General features: G+C 39.2%; 2 protein-coding genes across 10 annotated transcripts; both read left to right on the top strand.

The window, feature by feature from the left end:
- The first annotated feature begins 659 nt into the window (after window positions 1–659).
- Window positions 660–4,837, top strand: LOC131333486 (tRNA-specific adenosine deaminase TAD1). Of its 3 annotated transcripts, none has more exons than XR_009201815.1 (10): window positions 660–897; window positions 1,458–1,578; window positions 2,125–2,315; window positions 2,407–2,544; window positions 2,870–2,983; window positions 3,351–3,520; window positions 3,601–3,673; window positions 3,766–3,885; window positions 3,965–4,052; window positions 4,792–4,837. XR_009201815.1 is itself a non-coding variant. In XM_058368032.1 (10 exons), exons 1-9 carry the CDS (start codon window positions 711–713, stop codon window positions 4,001–4,003), a joined length of 1,179 nt encoding a protein of 392 aa, XP_058224015.1. In that variant the 5' UTR covers window positions 660–710; the 3' UTR covers window positions 4,004–4,052; window positions 4,792–4,837. The 3 variants fall into 3 exon arrangements, 2 of the variants coding, with proteins under 2 accessions (XP_058224015.1, XP_058224016.1); XM_058368032.1 differs by having other exon boundaries at window positions 3,601–3,677; window positions 3,943–4,052; XM_058368033.1 differs by lacking the exons at window positions 3,965–4,052; window positions 4,792–4,837 and having other exon boundaries at window positions 3,601–3,677; window positions 3,766–3,889.
- A 428-nt stretch (window positions 4,838–5,265) lies between these two features.
- LOC131333485 (uncharacterized) lies at window positions 5,266–11,374 on the top strand. Of its 7 annotated transcripts, XM_058368027.1 has the most exons (8): window positions 5,266–5,438; window positions 5,551–5,579; window positions 6,881–7,015; window positions 7,571–8,115; window positions 9,063–9,255; window positions 9,674–9,738; window positions 9,847–10,057; window positions 10,733–11,374. In XM_058368027.1, the coding sequence occupies exons 1-8, from the start codon at window positions 5,414–5,416 to the stop codon at window positions 11,096–11,098; spliced, it is 1,569 nt and encodes a 522-aa protein (XP_058224010.1). In that variant the 5' UTR covers window positions 5,266–5,413; the 3' UTR covers window positions 11,099–11,374. The 7 variants fall into 7 exon arrangements, with proteins under 7 accessions (XP_058224010.1, XP_058224014.1, XP_058224013.1 ...); XM_058368031.1 differs by lacking the exon at window positions 5,551–5,579; XM_058368030.1 differs by lacking the exon at window positions 5,551–5,579 and having other exon boundaries at window positions 7,551–8,115.
- Window positions 11,375–16,893: the final 5,519 nt, after the last annotated feature.

Raw genomic sequence — 16,893 nt, 5'->3', positions numbered from 1 at the left:
CTCATGCGGTAAAAGTAAAATGTATTGATTTTTTTCTAAGCCAAAAAGGTACATGAGGGGTCGACTAGACATTGCGGCCCTTCATTGAGCGTACTCATAAGAACTTCAGACCTCCAGCTGGTTTTAGACGGAATCAAAAAGCTATAACTTTTAACTCTTTATCAAAAGCTATTGGAACACAATCGTACCTCGCAAGAGGGCAAAATTTAAAAAAGCATCGATTCCACGTCTCGAATCTTTAACCTCTTGACCACCGAAAACAACTTGTAATAATAAGCCATGAATCACCAGGTCAGCCCCCCTTGGTGCTCGTAAATGTATTGATCACTGTTGCACAAAAGAGATATAAAGATAATTTCCATAGGAGATCAAAAATAAAATAAAATTTCTGCAAGGTAAAAGAAAATAAAATAAAGTATACAACCACATGGACGTCACTTAAATCTCATTTCGCTAAAAGAAATAAGTATTTATATTTTAAATAAATATATAATTTTTAAATTAAATGTGATATAAAATAAAAAATAAATACTTAAAAAATAAGAATCTTAACTGAACGAAGTTTTACACAAATACTTTCACACGCACTTATTGGGACCTACACGCTCGCAATCACAGTGGTGTGGCCCCCAACGAATTGCGAGTATTATTGAGCACATGAATTTTTACCAAGACGAAAGCGTGGTCAAATTTCTCACTTTTGTGTTTAGATGGGTTCCCGCTCAGAATCAAGCTCCTCCAATCCTCCGATTCCGGCGCCGGTGCCGGAGAAGGAATGGGGAGAAAAGGTATCAGAGGCGGTGATATCAGTCTACAAGTCCATCCCAAAGAAAGGAAAGCCTCAGGGCCGCGAAGTTACCGTTTTGGCCGCCTTCCTCGTCTCCTCTCCTTCTCAAGGTATCCCCACCAACTCCAAAACCCTACTTATCGTCCCTCCGTTTAGATTCCAATACTTTTTTCTATTACTCATAATCAAAATTTGAGTGAAAACCTCGCCAGACGCTAGCGGGGCGGATCCTAGTCGGCCACTTAGTGCCTAGGTGCGAGACCACTGCCTAGGCGCTAGGCGGGACTAGTCAGTAGTCAGCCTAGGCGGCCGACTTGACCTGTGTAACATAGTTGGGTTTTGCTCAAATTTTGCAACCATGCCATTAATGAAACTTTTACTCAAATTTGTGCTTGTATTTGGGTTTGTTCATTGGACTGATTTATACTCAATGAGGCTTTTACTCAAATTTGAGTGAGAATATGAGAAAGGGCTGGAGATGCTCTAAAAGTGAAAGAAAATTCTAATCCACGGCGTATTTGACCTTCCTTTTCTGCGATCCGACTTGAATATTGGTAGTCTCAACTGAATAAGGAATTCTCTAGCCTTTGTCGTGTTTTGTTTCGAAAATAAGTGCTTTATGTTTTGCTACATTGAATTCTTAGTGATTTTTGTTCTGTTTTGTGTTTAGAATTGCAAGTGGTTTCGCTGGGAACGGGGACGAAATGTATTGGACGTTCACTTTTGAGTCCCCGGGGTGACATTGTACACGATTCGCACGCTGAGATAATAGCTCGAAGAGCTTTATTGAGGTATTTTTTATGTCTGATTTTTCTATAAGGTTTTAGTATAGTATTAACATTGTATGGAGTATGGACTGCTTTGTGATTTACAACTGAGTCACACTATTTACATTTTCCTTTGTAGGTTTTCTTTCTATTTATATACAAAGTGATTATTTAGTGTCCCTTCTCCTCCACACATTGGTGTGTTAGCCATAGCCCTATTGTTGGAGCCAACACAAATATATGGTGGAGAAGGCCCCTAGAGCATCATGTGGCGGTGCTCCAGGAGCACTTGATAGTTTTTCTTATATATGGCCACTAAAAAATGAAAGAGATTATACTAGGCATACACTGTGCCATGCGTTCCATATTCTTTTGCATTATTGATCTGCTCATATTTTGTATTCTTATTGAAGCTTTGTCATAGATAGTTTCATTTATATCTTATGTTTTTTCCCTATTCGATACTCTCCAATTATTTTTGAGACGCATAACTTCTTTGACAATCTAAAGAGAAAGAAATCAATTATTACCTGATAAAATGATCTTTAACAAATGTTTAAATCCTACCAGGTACTTCTATGAAGAGATTCAAAGTCTAACGAACACCAGCCACAAACTCCAATGTAGTAATTGCAACACACCATTGGAAGGCGATGATGTTGTGAACTCAATTTTTTGTTTGGACCCAGAACGCCATGGCCAAGGAAAATACATAATAAGGTCAGGTTGGAAGCTGCATTTATACATATCACAGTTACCATGTAAGTTGATTGATGCCTTCATATCCTTTTGTAGTTGTATCAACACTGAACTGCCCTTGTTCGGAGCGTCACTGTCCCTTCTTTCTTGTAGGCGGGGATGCCTCTATCTGTTCACAGTTGTCTCCTTTGCTACATACCTCCTTAAAAGAAGGGGTTTCGCCATCGTTGAGGAGTAAATTTGATGGTTCGGATGATTTTTTTGAGGCTTCAACGAGGATGAATGGTAACGGTGGACTACTACTGCTTTTTCCTCCATTTTTATTCTTTACTGATTTATTGTTTACTTATCAAGGCCTTACTTCTTCTATGCGTTGCTAAAATAAAACTGATTCTCTTAGTGGACATATGTTGCAAGCTTTACTTTTGTTTGATAGAATGAGAGCTAAAATATGTGGGCCTTCTATGTTGGTCATGAATCATGATGGATTACCTTCTGTAGTGAACACATAGGTTTTTAGTATTGAGACCAGTATCAAGTTTGCCAAAGATGTTATAATGACTAAATAAGTACTTGTGTCATTTAATGCTATGGTGTATTGGTGGATGGTGTTTAGGTGATCGTGCAAAAGTCATTGGCATGGTTCAAAGGAAGCCTGGTCGTGGAGATACAACTCTATCAGTGAGCTGCTCTGATAAGATTGCCCGTTGGAATGTTGTTGGAGTACAAGGTTCATTACTTGTTTGGCTTGCACCAAAATAATCACACCTTTTTGTCACACTATTGACACAAAGATAACCATCTTCCATTGTTTCACTCACAGTTTCTGTATATTTTTATTTTTTTGCATCTCAGTACTATTAAGAATTTAAGATGCTGTTCCTTTTAATATGCTGTGTTAGTATCGTGGCATCTGCAGGCCAATGAATTCTATGTTTGGCCACTTGTGTGAACAAGTGGCCCTTGACAGAACTCAATGGAGGAAAAGGATTCATGTAGCCGACCCCGAGTGATTGGGACATAAGGCTCGGTTTGGTTTGGTTTGGAAACTTAGATTGTCTTGCAACATCATTTGGTTCTTTCTTCTTTTCCTGCAGGAGCTTTGCTGTCTTACTTCCTGCAACCAGTTTACCTTTCTTCCATTACTGTGGGGCAAATCCATTATACATCTGAACCTATGCCAATAGTAGACTACTTGGGTAGAGCTCTATACGAGCGGATCCAACCTCTGTCAACGCAACTAAGGAGTCCTTTTCAAGTGAACAAGGTGGTATGCACAGGATAATAATTCTCTTTTTTGGTGGGACGTGAATGGAGTATGATAAATGTGATTATTCCAATTGGCAGCCACTATTTTACGAGGCTCCAATACCGCCAAAGGATTTTCAGCATTCTGAGACTGCTGTGACCACTTTAACATGTGGGTAAGCTTTCTTCATTCGATCAAATCAATTTTGTTTATTTTTTTGCACCATATCTTCTTGTCACAATGCTTTACGCTTTTATTCACAGATATTCTCTATGCTGGAACAAGTCTGGCTTGCTTGAAGTCATTCTTGGAACTACTGGCAGAAAGCAAGGCACCTCTGCAAAAGGGGCAATGTATCCTTCTACGGAATCATCTTTATGCAAGTAAGCCAGCGAGCATTCTTTGAAGAACTTACTTGTTAACAGCATAACCATTTCTAGAACCGTCATTATCAAATCACAGGAAGCGATTGTTGGAGTTATTTTGGTCACTGAAGCATGAATTTTCAGCAGAGTGCCCAATGCATGTGGTTTCTTATAAAGAAATGAAGGTAATCTCTCGCATCCGGGATAGCTAATTGTTTTTAACTTTATTACCATAGTGTACATGCTTGTGCATGTTGCCTATTGTCAAGGTAAAATGAAGTATGTAGTTGGTGATATTAAAGGCTGCATACGGATAAGATGTAGCTAAGGATTAGGAACTGTTTGTGCAAACATAACTTTTTTGTGGGTTTGGGTTAATTACAGTTTGGGACTTCTTCTTCTTTTTTTTCCAGTACTTCGGAATATTACAGTTTGGGACTTCACTCCTAGGAGGATATTGCATTTAATAAGTCCTTTTTGTTCTGGTGGTTTTTATCAGGGATTTCGACACCAATCTGTTCTGCTGTTGATGATAATAGGGTGGTTTTTGCCACGCTTTCATTTGTGCATGTACAGGTGTTAATTTAGTGGTTTACAGTTCCAATCTTAAACCCAAACTGGCAGGGTGACCCAAACTGCAATGTATGGTTTATTGAAAATGGCCCATTTTCAAGAAAATACAAAACTAGTTTTTGGCATCATCGGCCACCTTGAGTCCATTATTGAGTGAAGATGGCCTGAAAATGCCACCTTGTCTGAACTATGGTAGTTTCCATTCTTGAAGTCTGTGATATGATCAGGCAAATTGTGTTTTTGAAAAGATTGGAACAAGTCCTCCGCAATTCCGTATTGGGACTATGTCTGGATAGATTGAAGAACGGCTTTGTTGGCTGATAATGCTAATAAGTGTTGCTTCTTTTACAGGAAAGTGCTAAAGAGTACTGTTCAACTTCAAAAAATTTCAAAGAAAGTCCGCCTTTTGACACTTGGCTTGTGAAACCCGCAAACTTGGAGGCCTTCTCGTGAGGTGAGTCGTTATGCTTTTGTTACAAGGATCAGAAGAAATTAGCAAAGATAATGTTGATATGTTCTATTGATTTCCTATTTTTGGCTAGTTTGGTAACGTTTTGTCTTCTCTGGTTCTTGAAAAGCTGAATGTCAAAACACATTTGGCAATTTTTTATTTTGTTTCTAGAATTTTTTTTCGCAGTTTTGAAAATTTTAAGAAACAAAAGATGCTGTGTTTTCACTTATTTCAGAAACAAGTTTTTATTTCCTCCTCCCCGCCACGAGTTAGTTCGAATTACTTAATTTGCTTCCATCCCCATGTGTATGTTTACACGAGGTTCTACCTATTCTGTGATTCAACTTTCACGTTTCCTTTTTTGATTTGCAGCAAACCTTCCCTGTGATGGGTTCCATGCTTGGATTAGTACAAACTGCAGTTAAAGTCACTTTGAAGCCAAGTGATTTGCTACCCCATTTTGATCACAGGAGACTTGTGCCTTGAGGTCCCACATGGATTTTCCCCAGTGCTTGCCAATTAATGCTCATTTCTTATGTATCAAAAGGTAAATATTAAGCGTTCTCGTTCATACCCAATTTCGAAAAAGATCATGCTGAGTTGTATAATTTGTTCGTAAATAGATTGTCCTTTAATTAGCTGATAATTGGTTTTTGAAGGTAGTATTGGAGTAAATCCCCAACATAATGTAAGTAGAGATTATCCTATTTTCTTGTTTGACATTTGGTTTGTGTAAATTAGTACTCCCTCCATTCCATAAAGTTAGTCGACTCCCTACGAAACTACGTGTGATTTTCGAGCTTAAAAATAATGCACTTAACAAAATAATTTTTTTACTATGCAATGTGGATCTTATTTGATAGATCTCAATGAGATCTTTTGAACGGTGCAAAAAAAAATTAAAAATTATTTTGATAAATACATAATTTGTAAGTTTGAAAATTGCACGTAGTTTCGTAGGCGACAAAGTTTATGGGACGGAAGGAGTAACCTCGCAGCATTAAAACTCAAACCCAAGTATTCCATAATGAGACTTGAGTTCCCATGATCCCAACCTGAATTACTCTTAATTCAGGGATGTATTTAACGCATGTCTTTAAAACGTCATTTAATGGGCTTTATTCACCCATAACACTTGCTTTTAGACATCATTAGTATTTTATGTAAGCTCTAAAACTGTGAGCCTGAAGATTAAGATTGACCAAGGCAAAGACTTTGAGAATTGAGACATACTTTAGAGATTTACGTACAATTCTAAATCAAACCAAACCGAGCCTTCAGTCATAATCAATTGGCATCAGCTACATTAATCCGTATTTTCCATTTAGCTCTGTCGAGGGTATCGTGTTCAGTAATATCTAGTAAGCCTAGATCCTTATGCATTACCGCTTCTAAGGTCAATTTCGGTCTATCTCTCTCCTTAGTGCTATCATCTACCGTAACCATATCTCCTAACTACTGCGTCAACGGATCTACAATAGACATTTATGTACAATTCTCTTGCATTAATTTTGTGAAGGATTACTTTTGTGCTAGTAGTGAGGAAATTAAGGGGTATCAAACGTGAATTAAGCTTCAGAAACCAAGGAAAACAAACCCCACCGTTTTCCTTGTGTTCATCATCAGTTTTTTAACTTGTAACTCATGGCCTGTATGGGAGGGAGAGAGAATATACCCACTGCTCTCTCTCTCTCTCTCTCTCTCTCTCTCTCTCTCTCTCTCTCTCTCTCTCTCTCTCTCTCTCTCTCTCTCATGGACTTTCCCTTTACATATAGGGGCTCGTCAGTGACAATAGGCGCCAACCAATGAGTCATCAAACACTTTGAAGTCATCATCTTCCCATATTAAGCAGAGGGAAGAGAAACAGAAACACTCACTGTGATCTGTTGAACTTCTTATTTCGTCTCTCTGTATGCACATATATGTATACATGTGTGTACAAGCATGAAAAAGAATGCCGAAAAGCATCCAAAAATGATCCTCTGGCAGTCCTTTGGATTTCGAAAACTACAGCTCAGCGCCACCCGACCACCGTTGAAGAAGAGAGGCTTAACAAGTACTGCACTCTGTACCACCTTCTTCCTCTTACTCGGGGCCTTGGTTTGTTCCCGCTGGATAGTCTCTGTAAGTCTTTTTCGAGAAATCTTTGCCTTTCATCTTTAGGACATTGCTTGCGTTGTGGGACACATTGTTTCTCATATTGCCTTTCATTTTGGGTGTTTTCACAATTTATGAAAATCTGGGAAACATAGTTTCTGTTTGGTAAAGTTGCCAATTTTTTGTTTTTTGTTTATGGAAACAAAAAATGAGTTTTTGTTTATTTATTAAAAAATAAAAACAAAAAACGTGTTTGGTGACCATAATAGATTTTGTTTATTTGGTTTTTGGGCTGCCAAAAGTGTTTTCAAAACAAATGAAAACGCAATTTTTTTGTTTCTAGAATTTCCGTAAACTAGTGGAATTGATTATGGATTTTTTAAACAAAAACAGTAACACAAACATGTTTATGGTGCATGCTTGAAAATATACCGGAAACAAAAACAAAAAATTGGAAATAAAAACTTTTCCAAACAGAGCCTCAGTGTCTCTATTTTTTAAAGATGTGTGTGTATTTTGTGAGTGCTTTTATTGATCAAATCACTAATTAACATCATGTTAGTTTCCTTTATTTTTCTACAGTCAATATTTTCAGGTAATTCCTTTAAAATTTCAGTACCCTCTCTCAGCAAAACACCCCTTCATTTCCCCCTAAACTGCAACGCATGGAACCAAACACAGAGATGTCCAAACAACTACCCTACCAAACACAAACGCACAATTAATCCCAACCGTTCATCGAACAAGACTTGTCCGGACTACTTCCGCTGGATCCACGAAGATCTACGGCACTGGAAAGAGACGGGAATCACGAGGGATATGGTCGAGAGTGCACGCAAGTTTGCCTACTTCAGATTGATCATCCTCAACGGCAAGGCCTATGTGGACAAGTACAGGAAGTCGATACAGACAAGAGATGTGTTTACGGTGTGGGGAATCGTACAGCTCTTAAGGTGGTACCCCGGTAGATTGCCTGATTTGGAGTTGATGTTTGACACCGGTGATCGACCGGTCATCAGATCGAAGGACTATAGGGGACCCAATGCGGGCCCGCCTCCGTTGTTTCGCTACTGCTCTGATTGGGCAAGTTTGGACATTGTGTTCCCTGATTGGTCATTTTGGGGATGGTAATGCCTTTCTCTCTCTATAGTCGGTCTCTTTTTCATCCTCTCTCTCATTTGCACAAAATTGTGGAAGAGGATTCTGTGATCTCTAAGACTCCACTGCAAGAGCAAGTTCATCAATAAGTCATTTTGGCTGCTAAAATTAAAATTCGACCAAGTATATGACATAGTGGTGTTTCGCATGTAAGTGAAAGTTGGTATAAATTTGATAGCAATTTTGGCATTGTCAAATTTGTCACGTCATCCAGATCTAAGATCTGGGTCAAAAAATAAGAGACCAAGAGATGTGCATCGAAAAATAATAGGAATGAATTGAGATTGTGCTAGAATGACACCAAACTAGTTCAACAAAGTTTTTTTTTTTATAACCGGATGCCCGGGTCAACTTGCTCGCACCTCGACTAATTTCGGACCCTGAGCATAACCCCCAGTGGCCCCAAGGTTTGGGATGGTTGGCCTCTGTGGAATTCGAACGTGCGACCTCATAGTCAAGCACTTATTGCTTTCTCATTCCCACTTTGTCAACTCCAAGAGGTTGTTGGTTCAACAACATTGCAATATTTTGGCACTCACAGATACACTTTTTCTAAGAGTTGGACGGTGTTTTTACCTATAAATCGCATCAAAGGGTCGCATTTTTATAATTCAACAAGTTTATAAGTTTAATTACATAGATCATCTATGAAAAAAGTCCGTCTGATCCAATAATCTTAGTACATGATTTTATCTCATTTGATTGAAGATACTAACAAAAACAATTTTGAAACTAGAACATATTATTTTTCCAACCGAATGCAATGAATTCATGCAAAAACGATTATCAAGTCAAGCTAATCTTTACATTTGAGCTCTTAGATGCACAAATCATTTCACCAAAGGATGCAAAGATTAAAGGAAGGTTGCTCTCTCTCTCTCTCTCTCTCTCTCTCTCTCTCTCTCTCTCTCGGTAGGGCTGAGACCAATATAAAGCCATGGAGGCATTTGTCAAAGGACATAAAAGAAGGTAACAAGAGAATCCAGTGGGAGGACAGGCTGCCCTTAGCTTACTGGAAAGGGAACCCAAACGTGCATAAAACCAGGCAGGACCTTCTTAGGTGCAATGTCTCAGATCAACATGACTGGAATGCTGTCTTATATATCCAGGTTATAAATTAATCCTTTCTTGCTAGTATATTTTGTTCCGAATTTAGGGTTCTTAACGGAAACAAAAAAGAAAAAAAAATTTGTCGCTTAAATTTAGAGGAGTGTAGGTAACTCGTTATCAGATACTAGTCTAGTGGAGTATTTGTTTTCTTCTCATTTTTCTAACTACTGGCGCACCGAGGGGCATGTTGATTACATGGGTGACATCCTTGATGCCTTTTCAATAAAATTATTACTTATCAAAAAAAAAAAATTTTATCAGTCTTTGTAAATTTCTAAATAATTTTGTATAAAACCCCTTTGTGAAATTTTTGCATCCGCCACCGTTTCTAACCTACTACCGTAGACTTTAACTTCCCTCGCTTTTGTTTCCCTATCATTTCCACTTCGGCTTTATTGCGAAAAAAAATCATTTCAGGATTGGATTAAGGCATCAACCGAAGGTTACAAGCAATCAAAACTAGAAGATCAGTGCACCCACAGGTTTAATTTTCGATTCTTGTTCGTCTCTTCGAGAACCCTTTTTCTGATCTCTCTGTGTGGGATTAATGTGTGAATTTTCCCCTTTGTGCATGGTGCAATTGGTTTTAGGTATAAGATATACATAGAAGGATGGGCATGGTCTGTGAGTGAGAAATACATATTAGCATGCAACTCCCCGACCTTGTATGTCACACCAAATTTCCATGACTTTCTCATAAGAGGCATGGTCCCACAGCAACACTATTGGCCAATCAGGGAAAACAACAAGTGCAAATCTCTCAAGTTTGCTGTTGAATGGGGCAACAACCACACAGCCAAGGTATGTAAGTGTCTTGCACATATCCCATATGCAAGCACACAAGGCTAAGTCATTTACATTTTACAGAATTTTTCATTTGGCATACATGTCTGTGTAGTTAGTTGTGACAATTTGTCACTGCAATGTTTTTCGCCCGTATAATTGAAATAGTCATACCGGAATCAAACTTACAAGTGATTTCACTTTTCGTAACGACAAATTTTGCAAATTAGTTGGTGCCACGATTGCAAAAAGAACCAACTAGACTTCCCTCCACTTGGGTTGGTTTGGTTCGAAAGGATGCTAGGTTTGGCTTCAACCAAAGGTAACTCCACCCATGCCCATCCCTAGTGTAGCTGCTCCTTTTCCGATTCCCCTCGTAGCGTTTGTCACAATTACATATCTATAAACTCCATTTGACTCGTATTACTAGTTCACTGTTTCACTTATGGATCAAAAGTTCGCATGTGGTGAATGTACACATTGGCATCTCCTTAAAATGTTAAAGAGTTTTTATATAGAAACCAGCAGCATGGGACATGAAAAATGTTCAAGCACCTCACTCAATACCAATTGGCAATGAGTGGAGGGGCCGCCCAGGCTCATATACTAGGTTTGGAGGTAATATTTAACCAACGTGGGACAAATCTCTAACAAAAAATACTTACTTAATTGTGGCTTCTGTGAATTGAATAGGCAAAGGCCATAGGGGAGGCAGGTAGCAACTACATTCTAGAAGACACTAAGATGGAGAACGTGTATGACTACATGTTTCATTTGCTGAATGAATATGCAAAGCTACTTAAGTACAAACCTTCTGTACCCGAAACGGCGATCGAGCTCTGCCCAGAAGTCATGGCTTGCCCTACCGACAATGTCTGGAGGAGGTTCATGGATGACTCACTGGAGGAGACGCCCAATGATGTACCGCCGTGCGCTCTTCCCCCTCCATATGATCCACAAGTGCTTAAAGCCTTTGTTGAAGACAAAGTTAGATCCACAAAACAAGTTGAGATGTGGGAAAAGGAATACTGGGACAAGCAAGATATCCAAAAGCAGTAGAAACCAAGGCTTATTGTGAATTGTCTTCTAATTGGTAACTGTACTTTTTCTTTTCCTAGCTTTAATTGAATTTGGATGAGTCTTAGGAAGGAGTACCAAGGCCATGAGAGAGAAAGTAACTAGTGCTGTAAGGGGTGGGAAGTGTAAGAAAGTAAACATTTCCGTACGACTCACCTGTCTGTATGTTAAAATTACTTTGGAGTATTTATTGAAAAACCTCATGAAATTACCAATTTATTTCACAGTAGTCGAATGCTGGATCAATCTCTCTTCCTACATTGTATTAGCAAAATGCTAGGGACAAAGAAAAATTAACCCGAAACTATCCCGAAAAGATCAACTAGTGGTTGAGATTCACTTTGATGTGTGTGACACAATTATCAAAGTGATTTTCAACCATTGATTGCTGTTTTCGGGGTACTTTCGGGGTAAATTTTTTTTATACCTAGCATTTCCCTTGTATTAATTGTGAATTTGCGTATGGAGGAACTCATAAGAGCAATTTTGTTGCTTGAGTAATATACAGCAAACAAAAATGTCAACACTTGCGAAGGCTTGAGATGAGAATGAATTTGATCACTTACTTTGAGAGAGAGAGAGAGTGAGATTCACTTATTAAACGTTTTATTTTACCCGTTTACTTTTAAATCGGTAGTAATAAAAAAGTTTAAAAGAGAGAGAGATTCACTTATTGAAAGTTTTATTTTACCTGTCTATTTTTAAATCGGTAGTAATAAAAAAGTTTAAAAAGCAGTGATTGAATGGTAGACTGAAAAATATTAGGGAATTAGACATGCAATGATTATGTTCTCTTATATAATTGGAATTGGGACTAAAAAATGAGAATGAAATAAGTATTTATTAATAATTCACGTTTAACGCGCCAATTGTCAATTCTTGATCATTAAGTATTGCACTAATCCACATTGATATTTTGGGATAGAATTACCGCCTCCTTTTTTCCATAGCTCCCTATCTCGAATCAGGCTAGGTCTAATTCTTGCTCTTATGGTTGGATTATCCTAACTTCGTATTTAGAATGCAAACATGGTGATAAGTTGGACCTTTTTTTATTTTTCCAAAACCTAAAATAAATAATCAAGCAAATCTTCACTGACTTCAAAGTTATCTGTCGGTAATGAAAGTCGAACTTGCAAACTCGGAGGAGTTAGACTTTTTATTGATTAGAGTAATCTTTTTTCCTACCTAGCTCCTCTTCGGAGGGAGGGGGGCTGCTGTCCCCAAGGAGACAGCAGCATGCTGCTGCACCCCATTTTGGGGCCTACTCCGGTCTCGCTCCGATGATCTGAATCGTTCACTTTGTAGAGCTTGTCGAGTAGAACAACTATTCAAAAAAATCAGCTTAATTGGATATCATTAAGTACCTGATCGGAACCTTTTTATCTTAAAAAGAATGGATCCGAAACACTGGATCAAATCCACTCTAACCCATGGACTGAGAGTTATATGGGCTCCGATCAGGTACTTAATGATATCCAATTAAGCTGATTTTTTGCATAGTTGTTTTACTCGACGAGCTCTACAAAGTGAATGATTCAGATCATTGGAACGAGACTGGGGTGGGCCCCAAAATTGGGACAGCAGCGTGGGGACAGCAGCCCCCTGCGTCCCTCTTCTTCTTTCTTTAACCATGGAGGTCAAACTCAATTGCTATTCAAGTTCTCCAAAAGGATAAATCAAATATTGCTTGACACATGATTCCGAGAAGATTTTCAGTGCCAAGCGGTACGTGCTACCTGCTCGCCTGCTCGGCGCATCTGGGCTGTCTATTTTGGTTTCGACGGTTCAGATTTGGAGAGAGAAAGAGGAGAGAGAGTGTTTCAATCTGAGCCGTCCAATACACTTTTGGACGGCCCGGATGTGTTGTTCAGGTATCACGTCAGCCGAGCGACGTGGTATCCACCCGGCATCCAAAAATTTCTCATTCATTCCAGTGTGTGGAAGGTATCAAGTAGTAACTTGTAGTAGGGTGGGTGGTCCAACCTTCTGCCAAAACCTACAACCCTTGGAGGCCTAGCAACCAATTAAAAGAGAAAAGAATGGGATTCCTAATTAACCAAAAAGGAACAAGGGTTTGCCAACAGCTCCAAGGCAAATTTACCATTATGAGATGGCAATTCTCAATCTTCAGGGCATGCTTGTGGAGTTGAGGTTTGGTGGTTGTGGTAGAGCGGAAGTGTGGTGGTAGTGGTGGTCAAGTGATAGTGGTCTAGGTGGTCAAGTGATGGTGATGGAGGGGTGATGCATGTTACGGTGGTCGTAATGGGTGATTGACGATCTTTGTAGTGGACTGCTTTCAACCCATTTTTTATAAATAGAATTTTGCTATTTGTATGGTTGGATTCTACTTTCTTTAAATTCTTGAGAAACCCTTTTTGTCCATATATAACAGAACTTGATCCGATTTAAAATGAGAAAGTTGTGGTCGTTTTATAGAAATAATTTATTTTTCAACCCTCTGAGAATAAAATGGTCATATCTCTTGATGTACAAATTGTTTTTAACCCCCTCCCCCCCAAAAAAAAAAGAAGTTATAAAGTAGATTCAACAAACTTTTTAACGGTTCCAACCACGCACAAATCGGAATTCGGGAGTTTCCGTGGCGAGCCCGCAAAATTTGGTGAAATTTCAAGGATGCGCCCGGGGCGCATTGAAGTGCGCCTGAGGAGCATTGTCGCGCAACAGGTTTTCAAGGATGCGCCTGGGGCGCATTTAAGTGCGCTCGAGGAGCAAGGTATATATTGCGCCTGAGGCACACTAAAAAGTTGCACAATAGGTCAAACTTTGTGGGCTCGCCACGGAAACTCCCGAACTCCGATTTGCTCATGGTCCAAACCATTGAAAAGCTTGTTGAGCCTACTTTGCACCTGAAGTGGTTGCATCATTTTTATTTTTTTTTATAAGTTAGAGGACAAGACGATTTTACCCTCAACAGGTCAAAAAACAAATCATTTTTTGAAAAATCCTCTAACCACTCATGTAAAATTGGAACAAAACCTATTTTATATCAAGAAAGATGCTATTATAAGTAATACACCATACAATATTGTGGAATAAAACTAAAAAAGTAAAGTTTCATTTAAATTTAAATTCCTCCAACCACTCAAGATGCATGAAGGTTCTGCCTAACCTACTCCACCATTCACCAATATCATAGTTAGGCAAAGTAAATTTCCTTCCTTGCATAGATAGATCCACCACTTTCATCTCGTTTTTGAAAATAATTGAAGTCCTTCATACCCCTGTCCCTTCTGTTACAACCCTGCCTCTCCATTTTTTTTTTTTTTGAAGTCTATGAAATCCCCCCAAGCAGAAATTTTCGAATGCAAATAGAGTATTGTGCATGTGGTACCCGGAAGCGCGTCCGAGCCGTCCAAAACACTTTTGGACGGTTGTATACAACCTCTAAACCTTAGGATGAGGCCAAACCAGTCAATTTGGGATCTCAATCACCTTGGGAATCCTTTCTTCATCCAAACTCCTATAGGCATCCACAATTTTGCTAATCACCTCTGTCATCACCATCATAACAGGAACCCAGTTTTTGGCTTGTGCCCCATGTTGTGTTAGCTTCTTTAACATGTCAATCTCTTTGACTCTGCTGTGGGCCAGGGACAAAAGAAGCCGCATGAGAATTATAGGCCAAAACCTCCATTCAACTCGAACGCGACGACATCCATCTATTCTATTAAGATTTGAACCTTCCCTGAGATGAAGGAAAGTCCCTTCATAGTCTCTTCATCCTTAATGATGGCCTTCCCCCCAGAGCTTCCCAATCTTGGACATGGTTTCAGTGTTCCATCCTTGAATAGGGATTCCTTAACGATCTAGCCAAACCATCCTTTTTTGCTGCAAGGTCGTATTGGGCTTCTATTTACGTACATTGGAGAACCAAATATTCATCCAGCTTAGCTTAATTACCACGACCGAAATGTTGTTTCCATTTCACAAATGGATGAGAAGTTAAGACCACTCTCTTGCCCACCCATTGACCTCACTTGGATCTCAGGACCTTTCTCAATTCTCATGTAAAATTGCCTTCCTCCCTTACTATTTCCAGTGAAATATTCAATGATTTCAATTCTACTACAAAACTCCTCCAAAGCCACCCTGAGCCAAGCTCTCTATCATTGATGGTTCAAGAGGTGTTGGCCAAGTTACCTTTGATGGCTTCTGCAAATGAATCTCCTTCTCCTTATTCATCTTTGTTGCTAATTGTTGCCAATAGGTCTCCATGCCCATGTTCCTTTTGTTCGACTCCTCAGTAACCACCTTCTTCTGATAGCTTTCTAGTCCATTTTCACTCATCCCGGGAACTTCCAAGGGAATTTTGCGAGCTTTGCATGTATTTTATGACCTCTTACATATGTTAACTCCATTCAAATCATTTATAGCTGTTTGGCATTCTCTCTTAATCCAAACCTTACAAAACCAAACTTAGTTTTTCTTGGATAATCTCTTCGCTGGAATTGCCACCTCCACATACTCAACATCTCTACTGAAAATTTGTTCCATCCATTTTTCATACATGTCGTCACAGAGATTGTCCATAAAGACTGCGATCCTCTTGCTAGCCATAGTTCCTTGTGATCTTGAACATATTGTCCTACATGTTACAAGCTCCCAATCATCCATCTCTTTTTCCCGCCGTGTAATCTTCCCCATACATCACGTGGATGAAATTGAGGGTGAGATGATCTACGTTGTTTTTCGTCACGAAGCGAAGCCACGAGTCGACGTCGGATGCAAGCGAGGTAAGGATTAAGGAATGAGGATGGAGAATCTCTCAATCTTCGAAACGCGGGATTGACTTAGTGTTCTATTAACACCAGAAATGAACTTTTCGCATGCGTGCGTCGTTTGATGATACTATAACAGTACTGACATGGGTGAAAAGAAAGTTAGGGATGAACGTCCAGAGGCGTAGCCAGCGTTTGGAGAGAGTACTTGTCTGTATGAGTTGATTGAAGGAGGGCAAGAGAGAGAGAACGTGGAGGAGAAGTTCGTCGGGTAACTCACTGAGTCGACCTGGTTCGATTTCTCGGGTTTGAGCTTCTTCGCCCTCCTCTTCCTGATCTTGTTGATTGTTGTTCGTCTTTTTATGTTTGGTTCTAGGGTTTCCGTGGTGATGTGAACCAGAGGCTTTGATGGTGGTGACGATGGAAGAATTATTAGCGCCGGAAATGTGAGGCCGGTGTCTGTCTTCCATTTTACCACAAAACGCTCCACCCCTCCAAACTGGTGAATAGCTCACGGCTCTCATTCTTATACCTTCCCATAATCAAAATGAGAATAATAAATTCTTTCCACCGGGGTGAAAAAGAGTTTCTCACCGCCGCCTTTTTCGATCCTACTGTGTGTTAATTGTTAATCTGCACCGTTCATCTTGTAGATCACACATGGTAATGTATGTATGCAAAAAATGAACTTGATCGGACATCGATAGGAGTATCAAAAATTGAAAGCAAAATGAACAATTTATCTTTATTATTATTGACAAAATCAAATCGTCCATTTTATAAACCAAAATTTAAATTTTGATATATCTATCGACTTTCGATTAAGCTGATTATTTACATGGCAATACTAGATTACGAGTCTTAAAATATGAACAATTCATATTACAACAATAGACGTTTTGGTGGGACCCATAATGGACGGTGGTGAAAAAGTGAGGTTTTACATCGACGGTGGATAGAATTTATTCTCAATCAAAATTACAAGGTTTGTTTGCCACTTTGTTCGTTTGCCATTTTAGTTTTGTTTTAGTTTTG

This window comes from Rhododendron vialii, chromosome 7a (genome assembly GCF_030253575.1).
Source record: "Rhododendron vialii isolate Sample 1 chromosome 7a, ASM3025357v1".
NCBI lineage: Eukaryota > Viridiplantae > Streptophyta > Magnoliopsida > Ericales > Ericaceae > Rhododendron > Rhododendron vialii.
The sequence above is the reverse complement of the archived record's forward strand: the minus strand, read 5'-3'. Positions and strand labels throughout refer to the sequence as shown.

Bases quoted from the DNA above. Each gene is read 5' to 3' on its own strand.
- LOC131333486 (XM_058368032.1), top strand. From the start codon at position 711: ATGGGTTCCCGCTCAGAATCAAGCTCCTCCAATCCTCCGATTCCGGCG. The intron at 898-1,457 runs GTATCCCCACCA...TTTTGTGTTTAG, and splicing joins CGTCTCCTCTCCTTCTCAAG to AATTGCAAGTGGTTTCGCTG. The intron at 1,579-2,124 runs GTATTTTTTATG...AAATCCTACCAG, and splicing joins GCTCGAAGAGCTTTATTGAG to GTACTTCTATGAAGAGATTC.
- LOC131333485 (XM_058368025.1), top strand. From the start codon at position 6,814: ATGTATACATGTGTGTACAAGCATGAAAAAGAATGCCGAAAAGCATCC. The intron at 7,016-7,550 runs GTAAGTCTTTTT...ACATCATGTTAG, and splicing joins GTTCCCGCTGGATAGTCTCT to TTTCCTTTATTTTTCTACAG. The intron at 9,739-9,846 runs GTTTAATTTTCG...AATTGGTTTTAG, and splicing joins GAAGATCAGTGCACCCACAG to GTATAAGATATACATAGAAG.